This window comes from Onthophagus taurus, chromosome 6, assembly GCF_036711975.1.
Source record: "Onthophagus taurus isolate NC chromosome 6, IU_Otau_3.0, whole genome shotgun sequence".
In the NCBI taxonomy this organism is placed as follows: domain Eukaryota; kingdom Metazoa; phylum Arthropoda; class Insecta; order Coleoptera; family Scarabaeidae; genus Onthophagus; species Onthophagus taurus.
In genome coordinates this window covers 6,963,319-6,985,331 of record NC_091971.1, presented here as the reverse complement: position 1 = coordinate 6,985,331, position 22,013 = coordinate 6,963,319, and the positions used below count along the sequence as shown (strand labels likewise).

The 22,013-nt window shown below is 31.0% G+C and overlaps 1 protein-coding gene across 1 annotated transcript; it reads left to right on the top strand.

Annotated features, from left to right (window-relative positions):
• Positions 1–1,451: 1,451 nt before the first annotated feature.
• LOC111428004 (zinc finger protein 629-like) lies at positions 1,452–20,516 on the top strand. The gene is made up of 6 exons (XM_023063387.2): positions 1,452–1,797; positions 5,984–6,204; positions 6,261–6,440; positions 6,494–6,729; positions 8,545–8,695; positions 18,532–20,516. Exons 2-6 carry the CDS (start codon positions 5,985–5,987, stop codon positions 18,792–18,794), a joined length of 1,050 nt encoding a protein of 349 aa, XP_022919155.1. The 5' UTR covers positions 1,452–1,797; position 5,984; the 3' UTR covers positions 18,795–20,516.
• Positions 20,517–22,013: the final 1,497 nt, after the last annotated feature.

Genomic DNA, 22,013 nt, shown 5'->3' with positions numbered 1-22,013 from the left:
AATCAAATCTGACTATTAATGATAGAAGAACACTACGACCAGAGAAAAGAAATACTACTGTAGTTATGAAGAAAAAAGAATACAACAACAAGATGACCCGCCTTTTGGTTCCCACCACTTACAAGAACATCAAGAAGAACCTAATCAAGATCAACAGAGTAGTTTGTTTGTACAAGACCTGTACCACCAAGAATTTATGGATTACCTAAAATCTATAAACCAGACGTCCTGCTACGCCTTATTATCATTGCCATAAATTGTCCAACGTACTAGTTAGAAAAGCACCTTGATACGATTCTGTTTCTTTTTGTTACATTTTATCGAATCAATCAAAAGTATAAAGTCAGATCCCTAGAATGTCTGGTAAGTTTTTTAATCTGGATTCTCTATATACCAGTCAAAGATGCCGTGGATGGTTTTCACCAGAAACTTATTTCCAGGACTAATGCAAAACTGTTTATCGCCATGGGTTCACCTTTGTCACTGGTAATCACCAATTTCTACATGGAGATATTTGACGAAGAAGCGTTAAGGAAGAGTCCATGTAAACCAAAAATATGGAGATCTGGTAGCATAGAAAAGAGCGTCTCCAGGATCTATATACTCCAGAAGATCGCCTAGTCTATACTATGACGGATATTCATGGAGCCATCAAACGATACAAGGAGAAGAAAGACATGGTAAGTATCATTTTTTGAGGACCGTCATTCGATGCCTCCAAAGTAACATCAAAAGAGCTACTATCTCGCATCTTGAAAGGCATACATTGGTGATTTCCTAATATAACTATATTTTAAAAGGTAATGTATCGATTAAAATATTTCCAAGTAAAATAAATTTTAATAAAATGCAATCCACGTAGAAAGAATTAAAACCAACCCTGTTTAGAGATTCTACAAAAAGTAGCAGAACAAAACCGCCATTCTGTCGATATCTACAAAAAGAGCCTATAAAACGAGTAAAGTAAACGTTCGCAGTTTAATCAAACGAGTAACTACTACAAAACGGAAAAGACGTGCCGTTTAAAAAAACGAACAAATACCGCGGAATTCGATTAAACTCGGGACGAAGAACCAATAAACAAGAGCTTTTAATCGTTCGTTGGTGATCTTATAAAGATCTGGGCGGGAGATAGGAGTTGAAACTCGAGCGGTACTTTACCGACAAATTACGTGAAAGCTCTCCCGGTAAAGCTGCGTCGTAAACCGCCTTCGATGTAGTGCAGCGGTAGCGGTAAAGCTTTAGGTAGCGAAACCAATCCGGACGTTTTACTCTCGAAAAGTACGTCCCTAAGGAAGGAGAACGACCAATCGAGTTGGCTTGCAGGTGAAAAGTAGGTGGACGTCGGATTCACAACCGCGCACGTGCCACGCGTTTACCTGTGTGTGTGTGTGTGTGTGTCTACCTGGGCTACCTGTACTGTGTGCTCTCCAAACTTTAACTTTCCTTGGTGGGGTTTCAGAACCAGCTATGCATATACCTGAACGCGTGTTCTTGCATGGACTCAGTCAGGTGCGACTGCCCTACGTGCTTACATGACTCTGTGGTTGGCCGCGTCCCTACATTTCTTAACGTCTATGAAACTTGATAACTTTCTTTTTGAAGAAAAATAAAATTCTGATATCTTACAATTATTCGCTGTGATGAACTGTGCCTGAAACAAAAACCTATCGCGTTATGTTGTGACCTGTAATTATTTTATAAAGAAGCAAGAAGGACCGCATCGTTATTTTTTTCTTGAGTGCCTTTACCAGTGTTGTGGAAGATCAACTTTGAAGAAGTTCGCCTCCGTAGAAGGTAAGCTATCCCATTGTTTCTCATTTATAGAAATAAAGGAAGGAATGTACTCGGTTTCCGAAAGCACTTTTCGATCAAGGTTGTTACGCGACCATTATTCTCTATTTTCGGGTAATCGGAACGGGACGTGTTATCATATTTGCGTAACTCAGTCAAAAAGTAGGATCGATTTCCATAATATAATGTAGTAGGTATTTATAAAGTATCATTGTATTCATTCACACTCGGTCAAATTGAGGGAGAAGACCGGTAAAATGCTAAATAAACATTGTTTGCATACATGCGGGACCCAGTAAGGTCAATGTTGAAATTTACTTAATTTTGAAGGATTTTTCAGCGTAGACAAGTTATTTTCTATTGTGTGTCTAAGCATTTCATTTGCATACAACACTTTCGATTTCATTCCCACAACATTCTTTTTATAATTTAAACATTAAAGATTAATTATTTATTTTAAATCAACTCAAAGAATCAAAATTTTATTCATTCTGAGATATGCTTCATCATGTTAAGTTTTTGAGATATATCGTTTATAAAAGTGTTATTATCAAATGCAAAATTCTTAAAAATTTTTATACGTTGATATTCTAATTGAAATTTGTGTGATTGAACAAAATCAAATTGGGTTGTGTTTTTCTCTTGTACTTTACTATTACAAGATAATTAATAGCCAGTGCAAAAACGGAAGTAGTTTTCGGGTTATATCTAGATCCAAGTGATGAAAAAATTGTTAAAATACTCTGGAATATATAAATTATGTAAACTTGACTCATAAGCAACTTTTTAAGCACATTTGTTTAATCTACATCGATTATTTTTAAAAAGCACCACCTATAACAAAATTATAATCATAAAATATTTCAATATTTATATTCTAAAGAAAAATACCTTTAATTTAAGTCCAAACTCGATGTGTTTATTTTAAAAACGAACAAAGTGACCGATAAATGTCATTATTGTTAGGCGCCATTTTGAATTTTTATAATATTTATTATAACCTAACTGAGTGAAGTGTCAAATTAAAGGATTTTTAATGGATGTTAAGAAAATATTTAGTGTCATAATATTTATAAATTTCACATCACATACCCTAAATCAATTATTTTTAAGAAACGATATTTTTAATTGAAATGCTATCAAAAAATGACTTTTTATATATATTATGTAAAAAGAGATCTTTAATTTAAGTCCAAACTCGCCGTATTTATCTCAAAAACGAATAAAACAATTGATAAATGTCATTATTGTCAGACGCCATCTTGAATTTTTCCTAAAATCATTATAACCTAACCGAGTGACGTATCAAATTAAAGGATTTTTTATGAATATTATGAAAACAATAACCATTATTTCGAAAAGGGCATACAACAAAACCTAAATCCTTGTAGTTCAAACACATTTTGGAATTTTACCTTTGTTGTTACCGAACCTAATTGCCTAGCAACACCTAGCAACGATAATTTAGAATTTTATCAAATACCATTGGAAAACTTAAATGTAATAAATCAATCAAAATGTCTCAATAAATCTTAAAAAATCGTTATGAACACAATGACTAATAAAATGACTGTGTTAAAAAGCATCACAATGAATTCATTTAAATTGTTAAATAGGTGCGAATAAAATTTGCAATCAAAACTAGAAAAGTAAATGTAATGATTAAGCCACACATAAAGATGTCCACCTTGATTATAATTCTCTAAGGAGAAGGGAAAAAAAGATTTTCTCAACGAGATCTTCATTACCTCAATTAACATGGTGGTGTTCACAAATCTTGTGCCAAAAAGGAATCTGACCGCACTCGTTTTCGCACATGACATTCTTTCTAATAGTCTTTGCTCACCTTGATTTACATTGAATCGCTTTGGCAAGCTCATTGCCGTGCGCGAAAAAGGCAGGATAATCACTTCGCAGCATCTCAGATTGGCCTGATTGCTTCATAACGGTACATTTTATCACCTGCCGTATTCAAATATAGCATAACCATACATTCCACCGTCGCACACGTTTTTTTTTCTTCATTATGGCGCGGTGTTCCATTGAAAAGGTCCAACATCGTTAATCTCGTATTTAAACCGTCGCCGAGGATACATTGAAAAGTCGGATATAGTCGTTTCTTTTTATTTTAACGTCTTTGACATAAATTTATACCAACAAGTAAATTTTTTTATTTTTTTCATTTATTTCGTTTTGTTTGATATCCCGAAAATACTTACAATATTAATGTAATGCATTACCACCCTTAATGGACGTAAAATGATTTCGTCTGCTCGGTTTTGATCGTATACACAGAAAACCACAAAACGTCGCGATCGTTATCGTTTGTGTGGAGACAATCACGGGAATCGATTCACGAAATTGTCGCATGTCCTGAAACCTTTTAGAGGTGGACGTAAACAGCATTAAAAGTCCATCCCGATGGACTGACCATTGATTTCTAATGTACCCTAATGTACCCTACATGTGTACATTAAGATTTTCGTGTACACGAAGTGGGATCTATTGCATTTAAATATAATATTGATACAGAAAAGTACAACAATAACATTTCTTGTTTATGATAACACAATTAAAAAACGTACTTTGTTGGGTTGGATTAAGAAGAGTTCAATTAGGTTGCGTTGGGGTTCTAAAACATGTGTTTTCTACAAATTTTATCATTAACACAATTGTTTTTATATCATATCTTAAAATACCGTCTTTTACCTACAATTTGTGATATAAACTCGTTTCTGAACGCCAAGAAATAAAGTCAAGGCGATTTTTTTAAATATTGACTTTACGAACATAACCTAATTCAACTTAATTCCTTTTGAACAACTTTTCTCTACAAACTTTTATTATTAACACATCAATTTTTGAATCATATCATGAAATATCATCCTTTATCTTCAATTTGTGATATAAATCACTTCTTAATTCCAACAAATCAAGTCAAGGAGATTTTTTTAATTTTAGCATATTCGAGTGTGACTTAACCCAAGTTATTTTAAGAACTTTTTCTATAAATTTTTATTATTAACACAACGATTTTAATACCACATCTTAAAATGTAACGTTTTAACTTCAATTTGTGATATAAATCATTTCTTAACTCCAAAAAATAAAGTTAATACGATTTTTTTTAATTTTGACGTTTTCCAACATAACCTAATTCAAGTTAATTCATTTTGAAGAAGTTTTCTCTACAAACTTTTATTATTAACATATCAATTTTTAAATCATACCATGAAATATCATCCTTTATCTTCAATTTGTGATATAAATCACTTCTTAACTCCAAGAAATAAAGTCAAGGCGATTTTTTTAATTTTGACATGTTCAAGTGTGACTTAACTCAACTTTTTTTTTTAAGTACTTTTTCTATAAATTTTTATTATTAACACAACGATTTTAATACCACATCTTAAAATATAACATTTTAGCTTCAATTTGTGATATAAATCGTTTCTTAAGTCGAAAAAATAAAGTTTATTTTAATGTTTTCGAACATAACCTAAATCAATTCCTTCCTTTTGTGGAAGTTTTTTCCAAAAAATTTTAATATTAACACATCATTTTTTAAATCATATCAAGAAATATCATCTTTTGTGTTCAATTTACGGTGTAATGGATCAATTGCATTTCAATACAATCATACAGAAAAGGTTACATAAAAGTTAAATAACATTTCCTATTTGTGAACAAAAGATTTATTCAAAATCGAGTTTAATAGAGTGTTTCTTTTGAGATATTCGCATTGAGTAATGATGACTTTCACTTAAGTTGAATAAAAATAATGATGAATTATGATGTATAAAGCTTTAGAGTTAAAATCAAACTGACCTAAATGTGGGTTATGATAATTTTTTTTCAATTGAATTTAAATAAGGAAAAAACTGAATATTGAGGTGTAATTTAAAATTCAATAGATCAGCTCTATTGAATTTTAAAAGGAACAAATGAATATAATTAAAAAATTATTTAAAACATTTTTAGTTGTTACAAAGTAGATAAGAGAAACACCATCAAACCATATAAACTGATGTAAAAGCAAATAGTTAAGCAATTAGAAAGACGTTTAATTATTCTCTCTAAAGGCAGTGTAGAATCTTGATGAAAGGTGAAAAGTTTCCGATTAGATTCCCTAAGCAAATAAAATGTTAATTCGTTAGCATAGAAGGCAATGAATTGCTTCCTATTTCAGGATGCCTCGTGTCGCTTTGTTGCCATATTACCGAACTAGAATGGATTCGCCTTCTAGATCGCCCGTTTGCTCGCCGGCTAGCAGTCCAAGAGCTGGAAATTCTTCACGAAGTGCTAGTCCTTTATCGCCAAGATCGCCTATACCGCCTTCGAATAGACACAGCGCGTTCTCACTAGTCTGTCCGAGAGATTTTCATCCCAAGAATTACTGGTCAATGAGAGGTAACAAAATTTAAAATTTAAAATCATTATTTTATCCCCTTTTTTTAACATTTTAGAAATGGGAGCTTTCATGTACGCAAATCCTTTATTACCCCAAACATATCCCCCGTATTTATGGCCCCACATCCCAGGAATATTTCTACCTTACTCCCCAATTCAACGCCCCCCAGAAGCAGCTAGCCCCGAAAGAGTAACTTCAGTGGATCCTGGAGTAACCCCGGAAAAAGCAAAAACAGGTTCATATCTCAACTGAATCAAAATTCAAAATATTAATAATAAATTTTATTAGATGATGAAGGCCCGCTAAATCTCTCGATGAAAGGAAGATCTCGCGCCCACAGCATATGGTCACCAGGTAGTCTTTGCGAGCAAGAAATGAAAATGGAAATAAAACCGGATTCAAGCATAGAGACCGCGGTAAAAATGACCAACTTAATAGAAAATAGATGGAGGTGGGAAAATCAAGAAAAAGACGTCCAAACCAAAGCACCGACGATAGGGCCAAGTGGAGAAAAGACATTTACGGTAAGCTAGTAGTTAATTGTGTGTTGATCTTAAAAAAATAATGCCGTAACGAGTATGTAAAGTAGATAATAACGAGTGCCACGCAATAAAATCATAAAACAAACGTCATTCGGTAAACAAAAAGGCAAGAAATGAAGTTCGATAATTATATGTATTTACCAATTATGATATCGTGTGCCGCAACAGTACGGAAACGACCAAATGTTGACATCTCGTGTTTCCGGCGGCGCAGGAAAAACAGGATAACGAGGCGCGGTGTGGAAAGCAACCAAAGTATGTTTTCCATTAATATTTCAAAAATGATGGCGTGACACTAGGCCTTCTTCTTTAAGTGGGGCTCGGCGAACGTCGTTGTCGCGAAGAAAAACGGAAACGCAAATGAGGCTTTCGTAATTATGGAATAATTAAGCCGCCCTTCTTCCGCCGTACGGAGCACTATCGTCAATAATTCCCTAAAGTAATTAGTTTAAGGCTGGCTTTTCCGATTCGGCGGAAAAACCGAACGCACCGTTAAAGAGTTTTCCTAGTTTCTCCGACGTAAAATATTCAGTTATTAATTAAAAATAACCGCGGCGAACCGATTGTGCGATTTCACACGGGCCAGTTTTCTGTTTTCCACTTCGAACTCAGATCTAAAATTGATTTCGTCAAAACGACCCCTCGTCAAATATTTATTCGTTGAACGTGTACTTACATTAAAAATTTATTATCCGTCTGCTGGTTTCATTGGATTCATTTTGCTGTTTTTCAAATCAGATTTGCAAATTATACTGAAAATTACTTATACATATTTTACGAATCTTTTGTCATATGAATTATGTAGTAGTGTATTAAAACATTTTAGTCACTAGATGTAGAACACAAAAAAAATTATTTATCTCATTTATTTATCAAAAATTGTTTGTGTCGTATAATACAACGTTTTTACTTAGTTCTCATCGTTTTCTGCTTTTCGAAGATATATATCGTCCTTTATCTTCAATTTGTGATATAAATCACTTTTTAATTACAACAAATAAAGTCAAGGCGATTTTTTAAATTTTTGCATGTTCGAATGTGAGTTAACCTAACTTATTTTTTTGGCAATCTTTTTCTACAAATTTTTATTGTTAACACAACTATTTTTATATGAAATCTTAAAATATAATATTTTAGCTTCAATTTGCAATATAAATCGTTCTTTAACTCCAAAAAATAAAGTCAAGGCGATTTTTTAAATTTTTGCATGTTCGAATGTGAGTTAACCTAACTTATTTTTTTGACAATCTTTTTCTACAAATTTTTATTATTAACACAACTATTTTTATATCAAATCTTAAAATATAATATTTTAGCTTCAATTTGTGATATAAATCGTTCTTTAACTCCAAAAAATAAAGTCAAGGCGATTTTTTGAAATTTTGACGTTTTCGAACATAACCTAAATCAACTTAATTCCTTTTTGAAGAACTTTTCTCTGCAAAATTTTATTATTAACGCATCAATTTTTAAATCACATCATGAAATATCGTTCTTTATCTTCAATTTGTGATATAAATCATGTCTTAATTCCAACAAATAAAGTTATGGCGATTTTTTGAATTTTGACATGTTCGAATGTGATTTAACCCAACTTATTCCTTTAAGAACCTTTTTCTACAAATTTTTATTATTAACACAACTATTTTAATATCATATCTTAAAATACCATCTTTTAGCTGCAATTTGTGATATAAACCACTCCTTAACTCTAACTTTTTGTTAAGAAATTGTATTATACTTTAATATTTTGATTCAATGAAAGATTTAAGTTATATTGTGTTATAATAATTTCAGTGTCAACAATGTGGAAAATCATTCAAGCGTTCATCGACATTGTCAACACATCTGCTCATCCATTCGGACACGCGACCATACCCATGCCAGTTTTGCGGTAAAAGGTTCCACCAAAAATCCGATATGAAGAAGCACACGTACATTCACACCGGTAAGTGCCTTTCACACGATCAATATTTAATGCACCCCCAATTCGAGGGGATAGAAACATGCAAACCAAATCAACAACATAAAAAACTTTACGAATTAAAAAAAGAATTAAAATTAAAAAATGATTAAAAGAAAATAAATGTTACAAACAAGTTATGACATTGTACACTACTTCTTAATACAGTACATGATCGGTACGAATCTGGAAGTATGATGTTTTTGAAATAATTAATAATTCATAAGTGTCGTTGCGTGGATCGGACAAACAAGAAAATAATAAAAAAAAGGTACAACTCGGATAAAGTGAACTCGTTAAAATATTTAGAAGTCGGGCGTGAATATTTGATCGGGAGTCAATCAGTATCCTAGGTAAAGTTTCGGATTCAATAATTTATACGTCCAAGACATCATTACCGTAATTTTAACGTGCTTTTTGTTCGTAGGACACGAATTATTGGGCAAAAGTCATTTTGTCAAATCTTTAAAACCTGTACTAAGTACATGAAAACTTTTGTGTAAAGTTGTGTAGCAAAAATAGATTCCTAACGGATATTAGAGTTCCTATAAAGTTTTATTTTCATTAAATATGAACTGGTACAGTACCGCTATAATCATGTTTAAATGTAGGACACTCTGTTGCTTTCTGAATTATATATGGACCAGGGTCATACAAATGTGACCGATACTTGAAAGTCATTGATATCACGCTGTGATATTCAAATCGCTTCCATTAACATTAATAATAATAAATTATTTAATAATTATAGCAATACTAATCATTTTTGAAATTTTCTTTCGTTTAAAATTTTTATTAGAATGAATTAATAAAAAGTTTGTAATAAAAAATGAAATTTATCTTGCGGTCGAGTACAAGGTAGTGGTTAAACCATGGAAAAGTAATGCGTCAAGGGTTTATTATCCCTTGACAAAAAGTGGAAAACGAAATCGAGTAATGGTCGAAACGCGAGATTGAGTATTCGTCAGTTGCGATCGAGTACACGACGCGACTTTGGTCTCTTCGGACAACTTACACGCGATCCCTTATTAGCGAGTTCACCCTTCCTCTATGAAATATTAACCGGACAACCGTGCCTGGTCTACCATTACGTTTGACGCTGATCGACGTTGCTCCCTCAGATTTATGATTCATCGACAATTAGCTCGATTGAGTACCACTTATCCACTACCACTCAGCAATTTTCAACGTTTCTACTCTCTTCCTTACGTACCAAATAAATAAAAACAAGTACCAAGAAACATTTCTTTTCTTACAAAAAAGACTCATTAGAATAATTATTCATCACTACATATTTGTTAATGACCAAATGATTGTCCACGGTTCGCTGAGCAGGAAATATGTTAAACAGTGGGTTGTTGGGAACCGACGGCTTCACCTTCCGGTTTTAGCACGTGCCGAGCACGCCCTTTATACGCGATAAAATACAAGCATTTCCTTACTTTATCATATTAGATAAATATGAGGGATGCCACTACTTTTGATAGGTTGATAGACTAATATTTCCGGTTATTACTATAATTAATATTCTTTCATTAATTTATTTAAGTTGAATTTATTATAAAACAAAAGCATCTTTAAAAAAGTCGTTTATTGGATATTGATGTTGATGTCGATTCTTTCTTTAATAGTTATTTCTTGGAAATTTCAATAATATTATCTTCTAATTTTTATATCAAATCATAAAACAGAATCTATAAGCTTCAATTTAACATAGACATCATACTATAATTCTTAAAAACATAGGTGATATGATTTTTTGAAAATTTCCTTACATTTTTGATTCATAAATTTGGCAATTTCTTTAATAATTTTTTCCTAGAAATTTCAATAATGTTATCATATAATTTTTATATCATATCATAAGCTAGAATCTTTAAGCTTCAATTTAACACATATATCATATCATAATTCTTAAAAATATAGGTAATATGATTTTTTGAAAATGTTGTTACATTTTTGATTCATAAATTTGGTAATTTCTTCTTTAATATTTTTTTCCTCGAAATTTCAATAATATTATCAAATAATTTTTATATCATATCATAAACTAGAAACTTTAAGCTTCAATTTAATACAGACATCATATCATAATTCTAAAAAATACAGACGATATCATTTTTTGAAAATTTCGTTATATTTTTGATTCATAAATTTGGCAATTTCTTTAATAATTTTTTCTTGGAAATTTCAATAATATTGTCATATAATTTTTATACTATATCATAAATTAGAATCTTTAAGCTTCAATTTAACATACATATCATATCATAATTCTTAAAAACACAGTTTTGATTCATAAATTTGGCAATTTCTGAAATCATTTTTTCCTGGAAATTTCAATAATGTTATCTTATAATTTTTATATCATGTCATAAACTAGAATCTTTAAGCTTCAATTTGAGATATATATCATATCATCCCTATTAACAATACAGATGATATGATTTTTTGAAAATTTTAAATTAAATCTTTCCAAGTTAAAATAATAATTTAATATTAAATCTTACTCATTATTAAAATATGCTATCACAAAAAAAGGAATCTTGTTTGTTTATAAAAATACGTTGCTTTGATTAATAATAGTGTACAATTCTTTTTCTAAGAATTTCTTCAATGTCACCGTAAAAGATAATAAGATACAAAAATGATATTTTTTTACCAATAACCTTCAATTCGAATGGTTTTTATAAAACATCTGAGAAGTTTTTGCGTAATATTTTACTGTCAGATACAAAAGACTTCACCTGATATTTAAATGTTTAAAGCAAAAAATATCAACTTCCTCCACAACAATCTCTCACTTAAATTTATTACGAAAAAACGCGTAATTGTACCTTAATTATACGCCACAAGTATCATATGTTAATAAACCTAAACGTGCATACACGGATTCATTTTTACATAAAAAAAGTATATTAAGTATATTAAAAAGCCATTTTCAGCTGTCTGGTAAATGATAAAAAAAACTTGGGAGTGGAAAAAAGAATACGCGGAGCTTTCAAACCAAGTAGTATATGTCCGGCCGCAAAAAGCCTTATGACCGGTATATATCATATCAGGCCATTACAATCTCGCCAGCCGAGTGTTAATAATTGTTTATCCGTCCAGTCGTTTTTTATCTCACGAAATCTGTGGCCAGTCCGAACGGGTTCGATGTTTTGATTTAAATCGCACCAATTAGTACTCAAGAGCAGATGGTTGTGACATCGATTGAGATGTCTCGCCGCTTTCAGTTTAATTGAGACTAGCAACGCGGACGAGAAACTCTCGATTTATTAGAATCGACTTAATTGCCTTTTTAATTTCGGGTTAAAATCAAATTTTTGTTAAATATTTCCAAGTGAACGTCACCAGGAGGTTTCACCTTTAGTGAATGTCCAACGTGCGTTAGAAGTGATTAATAGAGGTCCAAGTTAACTCAAGTTAACTTTCTCCGCTTCCTGTATGCGATAAGAAGAAGGACTAATAAAGATAGACATTTAGAAAAATCACGTTTAATAAACTGCTTTAACTTTCGAATGTGACATTCTAATTTTATAAACATTTTTGTAACATGTAGATAAAGTTTATTTCGATTATACAATGCATTATATGAATTGAAATTTTTATGAGTAATTACTTGAAAACTGGAGACCTGAAGTCGTTTTAATGTTTGCACAGTTATTTTCGTAATCAGTCAGCATTAACAAAAAAAATGATAAAAAAAGAAATCCTTCTTATTGATTCGAGAAATTCTCCTAATGGAACTAGCTGAATAATTGATTATAGTCGGTTGTCTTCGCCGAGCGCGTTGTTTGTTTTACGTCTCTTCGGCTTCTTATTGCCCCGTGTGCAACTCCTAATGAATTAAGACTTGTTATAACCGTATACCACGCGTCCTTACAATCGGAGAAATCGAAATAGCGATTCCGTTAAGTTATTGTCGCTTAACCACAATACTTATCCATCTCTAAACATCATAGGGTATTGAAGTTTCTTTAAACAAAAAAATTTCCCTCGACGTACCCGGAGGCCTCCTCCTCTTCTTTCTTCGTATTGAAATTAATAATGCGTACGTAAAAGCCTTTCAATTGAGCCATAACGTGGGCTCTCGTCATTTGTACCTGTCACGGTCGATGTATAAATTGCCTTCGACTTTTTTTCCGGACGGCGGCGATCCTCTTTTGCGCACATACGAACCGACGTCGTATTAAAAAAATATTCGCCAGTTTCCTGCCGACTACTCGCTGAATTTTCAGCTGGGGATTCAGAGGCGGACATCATCGGCAGCTGCCCGGGGTAGTAGCGCAATTATTGGCAATCATCGAACGGCGGAATTACGAATGGCACGGTAAACATGGCTTATTACCGAAGTGATTTATCGACACTTGTAATGAATGCGCACAGCGAGATGCACACACCGTGTCCAATATGGTTATGGAACGTAAGACCACATTATTTCTTTGGTGACTTTCATCTCTTTGATGATCATGTAAAATTTCACACAATTACCTAAACAAATAGGTACAGTTAAAGTTTTTATTATAAAAAAATATTTTTATACACTATACGCAAACAGAGTTAGCCCTGAAAATAACACGAAATTTTCAAAAAATCTTATTGATGGTATTTTTAAGAATTCTGATATGATATATATCTTAAACTGAAGCTTAAAGATTCTAGTTTGAGAAATAATATAAAAACTATCAGATAATATTATTGAAATTTCCAGGAAAAAATTATTAAAGAAGAAATTGCCAAATTTATCAATCAAAACTAACACATCGACTGTATTTTTAAGAATCATGATGAGATTTGTATGGTGAATTGAAGCTTAAAGATTCTAGTTTATGATATGATATAAAAATTATATGATGATATTATTGAAATTTTCAGGTAAAAATTATTGAAGAAATTGCCAAATTTATAAATCAAAAATTTGAAGCAATTTTCAAAAAATCATATCAGCTGTATTGTTAAGTATTATGATATGATGTTTATGTTAAATTGAAGCTTAAAGATTCTAGTTTATGATATGATATAAAAATTATATGATAATATTAATGAAATTTCCAGGAAAAAAATTATTAAAGAAATTGCCAAATTTATGAATCAAAAATATAATGAAATTTTCAAAAAATCATATCACCCGTATTTTTAAGAATTATGTTATGTTATATATGTTAAATTGAAGCTTGAAGATTCTAGTTTATGATATGATATAAAAATTATAAGATGATATTATTGATATTTCCAGGAAAAAATTATTTAAGAAGAAATTACCAAATTGACTAATTAAAAATGAAACAAAATTTTCAAAAAATCATATCACCTGTATTTTTAAGAATTATGATATGTTATATATGTTAAATTGAAGCTTGAAGACTTTAGTTTATGATATGATATCAAAATTATATGATAATATTATTGAAATTTAAAGGAAAAAATTATTAAAGAAATTGTCAAATTTATGAATCAAAAATATAACGAAATTTTCAAAAAATCATATCACCTGTACTTTTAAGAATTCTGATATGATATATATGTTAAACTGAAGCTTAAAGATTCTAGTTTGTGAAATAATATAAAAACTATAAGATAATATTGTTGAAATTTCCATGAAAAAAATTATTAAATTCTTTAACTTCCTTATTAAATTCCAGTGTGTTGCTTACTTTTTGGGGAACATCGTATATAAATCCATGAATTATTACAACCTTATTATTCACATCTCTTTTAATTGGCATAAAGCAAATGTATTTATAAATTATACAGTCCTACTTAATTCAGGCAATGATTAATGTTAAAGATCTCTAAGATAGTATAAAACAAACTTACTGATTTACATGTAACTAATTCGACAGGTTAGTTTATACGTATAATAAATAATTCGATGATTACTTCATTCGTAATCTCCCCTTATAAGCAATTAAACGTTGTATAACATGGTGTTTATCTTTACACGAACACTAAAATAAACCGAAAAGGATTTAAAAGTTAATAACGTTTCTTTCGGTCTTGTTCGTTAATTTCGTTGCGTTCCAATGTGGAGTGAACGAAAGCAGGTTTTAACTCAGCGTGTGTACAGTTAACCCGACAATTTTCCCATTGCACTTCTAATCTCTTCGCGATTAACGTTAAGGAGTTTAACGATCAAGCCATATAAAAAACCGCCTCGGGGTCCGTTACCTTATTAATTAGACCTTGTTTGGGACGTAATGCGATTAGGTGTTACGTGCAAGGACCGCTTCAAGGTGGGGTGGCGTTTGAAAATTGCATTTCCTGCCTTCCTGTAGCCATCAACACCGTTTTGACGACCGGTGCGAAGACTTAAAAGTTTTCAGAGCCTAGAGCGAAAGGACGATGGTTGGACGACGGATGGGAGGAAACCTGAATACGGACTTAACTCGAATTTAATTGGACTAGGCGTCTATTTATTTAGCCCGGTAGCCGTATAAAAGAGGATAAATAACGTTCTAAACATGGACGACTCATATTTACATAAGATAAAACAACTTTCGGATTACATGTACCATTAAAATGTAAAACGGTTTCATATTGGCGATTATGTAAATAATCCTCGTGAAATTTTCCACATAAATTATAAGGAATTTATTATTATTTGAATCCCACTTTTGACGTCATTGTAATATATCTTTGAATAAAAAATTATTGAGAAACTGGTTGTTAGTTTTAATGATGTACATTTTTTTTTATTTCGTAAATTGAAAAACTTAAAAACAAATAATTAATTCATATGTAAATAATCCTTGATTTATTTCCTAAATCATGTTTCTTACAATGAGTTACAACGCAGTCTTAAAGGTTGACAATCACCATCAATCTTATGAACGAGGTAAATCACACCTCAATTCCAAAACGTAAGAAACTAATAGAAAAATATGCAATAACATCTTACAATGAAGATACAATGATGTCTTTAGCACCTTTAAAGATGGTTCTTACAGTTTATGGCCGCTAATGTTGTAAAATCTCAATGGCAACTATAACCATATTTTAAACGTTTCTATGTATCTAAATTCATGTAGAAACGTTAGATAAATCCTAAAAAATTTGAAAGCAACTCATCTCGAGATAGAGACAAAAACAAGTCAATTTAATTTAACTCGATTTTCTCATTATAATTGATTAATTGGTCAACCTATTATATACACGTATATAATTTGCGTTACGACAATATAACAACACCTCAACCGACTTTTACCTTTTGTCTAATAAGTTTAATGGGATCTTAAACGATAAAATTTACAATGCAGATTTTCCGCTTCGTCAAAACTTTCTCTGGGGTTTAAAAAGCTCGCGTGAAAATCGATTGCACAATTAATAATGAGATTAAGTGACCGGTGCGGCATCACAACCCGAAGAGAGGAACCTTCGAGCGTCAATTTTAACGGATGTTGCAATTAATTTTCTTCCTCGCCGCTAAGCCAGAGGGTGTCCGACACGGCTCGTCTTCAGCCCGCATCATTCGTTTCGATCCGGTGTTGATCGCATCTGCACTCCACGTCCAATAATGTATGATCGATATTGCCTTCTTGTGGATACAAGTTCTTACTCCTAATTGACTGACTATTAAATATCTGACATCGTGTTTTTGGTGCTCGTTATAAATACTATCCATTAATAGATGTAAACGAGACGTTTGCAATCAATATATTTAAAAAAAAGTATTTGTTTTGCAGACATTAATCGTTTGTAAAATGACCAATTACCAGTTAAACCTTGACGAATCGTCAATCCAAATAATTCGAACAATCAAGAATTTGCATATCGCATAATCACCTGGTAACCGTCAATTTTGCAATCTACATCCTTAAACATACATAGTGAGTGTTAATAGCTTAGTAGACAAGCAAAGACTCGTAAAAATCAGAAATTTTCACCATACGTGTTAAATAAAGAGATTTTTTGGGGTTACTAGAAGATTAAAAAGTCATACAATCTTTATTTACAGAGATTTGGTGGTGATTTATATCTCAAATTAAAACTAAAACTATTCATTTTAACATAAACTATTGCACCCTATTACAAAAAACTGATTTTATTACAAACAAGTTAATTTTTCACATTTTGAGTATTATATTGATGAATTATATCCCACATTATAGCTTAAATCATGTATTTTAAGATAAACTACCAGACCCTAGGTACTAAATAATCAGATTTCTTTGAAAACTGATTTTATTGCAACTAATTAATTTTTGACATTTTGAGGTTATCAGAAAATTAAAAAATTCATACAATCTTTATTTATAGGAATTAGGTGATGATTTATAGCTCAAATTAAAGTTGAAACTATCTATTTTACAATAAGTCATCACAACTTATATGTTAATAATCAAATTTCCCAGAAAACGATTTAATTGCAACAAGTTAATTTTTGATATTTTGAGGTTATTAGAAAATGAAAAAATCGTACAACCTTTACTTACAGGAAGTAATTAATGACTTATATCTCAAATTAAAGCCTAAATCCTCTATTTTAAGATAAACTATCAGAACGTAGGTGCTAAATAATGAAATTTTCTAGAAAACTGATTTTATTGCAACTAATTATTTTTTACATTTGAGGTTACCAGAAAATTAAAAAATTCTTACAATCTTTATTTACAGGGATTAGATGGTCACTTATATCTCAAATTAAAGCTAAAACTATCTATTTTAAGATAAACTATCACACACTACTTGTTAAATAGTCACATTTTCCACAAAACTAATTTTATTATAAACAAGTTAATTTTTCACATTTTGAGGTTATTGGAAAATGAAAAAAATCGTACAACCTTTACTTACAAGAATTAATTGATGAATTATATCTCAAATTAAATCTTAAATAATGTATTTTAAGATAAACTACCAGACCTGAGGTATTAAATAATCCGATTTCTTAGAAAACTGATTTTATTGCAACTAATTAATATTTGACATTTTGAGGTTACTAGAAAATTAAAAAATTCGTACAATCTTTATTTATAGGAATTAGGTGATGATTTATAGCTCAAATTAAAGCTGAAACTATCTATTTTACAATAAATCATCACAACTTAGATGTTAATAATCAAATTTCCCAGAAAACTGATTTAATTGTATCTAATTAATTTTTGACATTTTACGATATTATTTATGCGAATTAATTGATGATTTATATCTCAAATTAAAGATAAAAACATGAATTTTAAGATAAACTATCACACCGTAGGTACTAATTAATCAGATTTCCTACGAAACAGATTTTATTGTAACTACTTAATTTTTGACATGTTGAGGTTAATGGAAAATTCGTAAAATTATACATAAATACTTTAGTCCTTAATCCATTAGCAAATGTAAACAAGACGTTTTAAATCAATATATATTTTAAGCATTTTTATCTGTTTCGCAGCCATTAATTGTTTGTAAAACGACCAATTACCAGTTAAACGTTGACGATTCGTCGATCCAAAGATTCGAACAATCAACAATTTACATACGCATAATCGCTTGGTAACCGCCAATTATGTAATCTACACCCATAAACAAACGTAACGAGTGTTAATAGCTTAGTAGACAAGAAAGACTCGTAAAAATCTTGACAATAACTACAGGTATTATCTCATTTTGATTGACACACAGTGGACAAGCAGTTTTTCAAACTTCTAAACCATTATATTTGACACACTTTTTGTTGTTCGTATGATGAATTTACGATCGAAGCTTGAATACGAACCATTACCTAATCTAAACCTTTGTAATTCATCCATCTCCATCATTGCATTCTTATTTTTTATGTTTAAACGACACATACAAATTTATTTATTTATTTATTTTTGTTGTTACAGGTGAGAAGCCACATAAATGTGTGGTTTGTTCGAAGGCATTCAGTCAATCTTCGAATTTAATCACACATATGAGGAAACATACTGGTTACAAGCCTTTCTCGTGCGGACTTTGCGACAAAGCGTTTCAAAGAAAAGTCGATCTAAGACGTCATCGAGAATCTCAGCATCCAACGGCTTCAGATACGGTAATAACAACGCTTTATAATCCGAACGAGTTAAAACATGAGATCGAAATGAAACAGGAGGTAACAAGTAGTAGTTAAGATTATTAAAATAAAAGCTTCTTCAATTCCCGTGTTGAAGTGCCATCGTATCAAAACAAATTGCCATTGTTTTTAACACGTTAATAAAAAAATGACAAAAAAATGTTTGTGCCGTCCATTAAGTGCCTATTATACAGTATCCGTCCAAAAAAAATTATTGAACAAAATTATTGTGTAAAAGAGTGTACAGTAGTCATTTAAACTAGTTAAATTTGTAAAGGTAAAGTCTATTTTGTTATCCCCGCCCGGATTAACTTGTTTAAAAAAAATATTTTATCTGGATCATTGCTAGTGATAATAGTTGTAAATAATAATTGAAACGTTTTTTTTTCTTGGGATAGAGGGCCAGTTCTAGTCTATAAATAAACAGCGTCACTGTTTTTATTTTGTTAAGTTCGTGACACACGTCGAGATGTTACCGAAAAGAAGGTGCAAATAGATATACAAAAAAATCAAAATTTTGTATTTTCGATGTAAATCAAAAAAATTAATTGAAATCTAAATATTATTAGAGTGTTCAAATTATGTTTTTATTGTTACTTGGTTCCTTTTAGTTCTCTGTAAAGCAAACTAAATTATTATTAAGCCAAGGTCGTTTTCGGCCGAGGCGCTACATTGATTTAAGTCAATATAAACCTTGACTATATTGATACAAACACCTGGTGCCAGCACTTTTTGGATCTTCTATCAATCCCATAGATACCTCTGAACCTATTCCATATATTTCAGCAAATTTTTCAATTATTCCAAGAACCGTAAAGTTAGTTTCTAGTCAGAACAACGCCAAAGCTGGTATCCAGTTACCGCTTTCATTTGATTGTAGTATTTTCATGAAGTTCGACATTATAAGATAACTTTCAAGATTTTGAGGTTATTGGAAAATTCAAAAATTCGTATAATCTTTATTTACAGGAATTTATTAATAACTAATATCTCAAATTAAAGATAAAACCTTCAACTTTAAGATAAACTAACACACTCCAAATAAAAATAAACAGATTTCCTAGAAAACTGATTTTATTAGAACCAACTCATTTTTGACGTTTTGAGGTTATTGAAAAATTAAAAAAATCGTATAATCTTCATTTAGAGGAATTAAGTGATGGTTTATATCTCAAATTAAAGGTGAAACTATCTATTTTAAGATATATCATCACTACTCAGATGTTAATAATCAAATTTCCAAGAAAATAAATTTTAAAGTAAATAATTTATTTTTTTGGATTTTTTAAAAATATATATTAATATCTTGAGAACGATTAATAATTTAATCTAACTTATTAAAAATGATTTGTTTTATGGAGAATTAAAATGAAAATATTGAGTAACAAAAATGATATAGAACAGTTTTATTATTGTAAAAAGAAATCTTGCACTGTGTATAAATGTTTGCACTTTTTATTTTCCCCCCGGAGTTTTGTTGAAGAGCTTTCGAGAACGAATCGCACCTCGCGAAAGCTTTTAACAAAACTTTCATGCAGCTTGTAAAACCAAAGATACGTAACTCTAAGTTTTGCTGTTCATTTCGCCATTAGATTAAGTTAATTAAAAAAATCGACGATTGTAAAACTCTAAAAAGAGTTTTATTAAAAAAAAATACGTACTGTTGTAAAAATTTTTGTGGTGAAACCAAAATTTTAAAATATTTGTAACATATTGTACGCTTTTCTTTGAAAATCTATGTTAATAAATGAGTAATAAATAAAAAATCAGTTCTTTTAATTTATGTTTTTGTGGTTTAAATTTTTTTCTTAAATTTCATCCGGGTATAATTGAGGTAAGTGTGTTATTTATTATTGAAACGAAACGTTGTGTATTTATTGTGTGTTAAGGTCATATAAAAGAGTTTTGTTTTTATTGGTTCAATTTAAAATCGATGCGGGTCATTATTAATTTACACACAAAAAACTAACGGTATAATAAATCATTCTCATTTCTTTACATTAAATTTAAAATCAACACATTATATTTCATCGAAACGATTTAAATTTAATCTCAAAGTTTACCTGAATACAATTGAAAAAAATATTAAAAATAACCTGGTCTTAATTAAGTGGTACTTTGGTTGTGGTTCGAGCCACGCGCGACCTTAAAAATAAAATTGCGTCCAAGAGTCGTTAAGGAATTCAATTTGCTCGCAACGCGACGGAAATATTGGTGATTTTTTTTCTTGAGACCCAACCATAATGTATAACTCTTTCGGTGACGGAAAAATTGATTAAAATTTATTTACGCGACGGACTTCGTACGCGTATAAATTTTATACCAGAAGGGCTCTCAACCTCGACCGCATTCATTCGAGTTCCTCCAAGACTTCTTTCTCTCCCGACCGGAATTTATTCGACTTATTTATGTTTCTCAGTTGAGAATTATGGTGCTTTAAAGTGCCATCCATTATTTGGCCGAAACGCGCCGTCAATTTGTTGAGATATCGAATCGAACGTTATCTATTTCGAAATGATTCTTTTTATAAACGGTTAGATGAAAAACTATTGCGTGTAACATCGATTGTTGATTAATGGCAAGACCAAAAGCGGTGTTTCCCCCTGCTGGTAATTATAGCGTCAATCACGTCGAAATTTTTCATCTTCAATTTTTAAAGGTCAACGCGAACGAAAATAGTAATGAGAATATTGTGTCGATAAATTAATATTAAATGGAATATTAAATAGAAAATAAAATAGAACCAAGAAAAGGTCTTGGTCATAAATACATTTTATTGCAAAATCAATGATTACTTAATCTAAGAAAGCAGATTTTTTTTACAATCATGTATAAATGCAAAAGAAACAGTAGTTATTTACAGGGAAAAAAGTTGTGTTAAGAAGCTTCTCCGACCAAATACAGAAAACAATATCATCCATCAAAATCAGACCAACGGGAGACAAAAAGTTGGCCATAATTATAGAAAATTCAGCGGACGTCTTGTCGCGCCGGCAATTCTCTTGACTCAATTTGGGAAAAGTAATAAACCCGACCGAGGACAATTGCGTCTTTTCTTCTCCGTCCGTTTCCGATTGCCGACCGTCTGGCAGAGCGCTGCTTGTTCATCTCAGAATTACTCCTCGTTCTCGTCTTCTTCTCATCTCATCTCATCTCCTTCTTGCGCTTCTTCTGCTTTTGGCACCCAGCACGAGCCCCGTTCCGAACCGCTGCAGAGGACAGGTGCTTCGAACCCGTCGGCTTCCTCTGCATTTCCGAAAGCGGGCACACATTTCT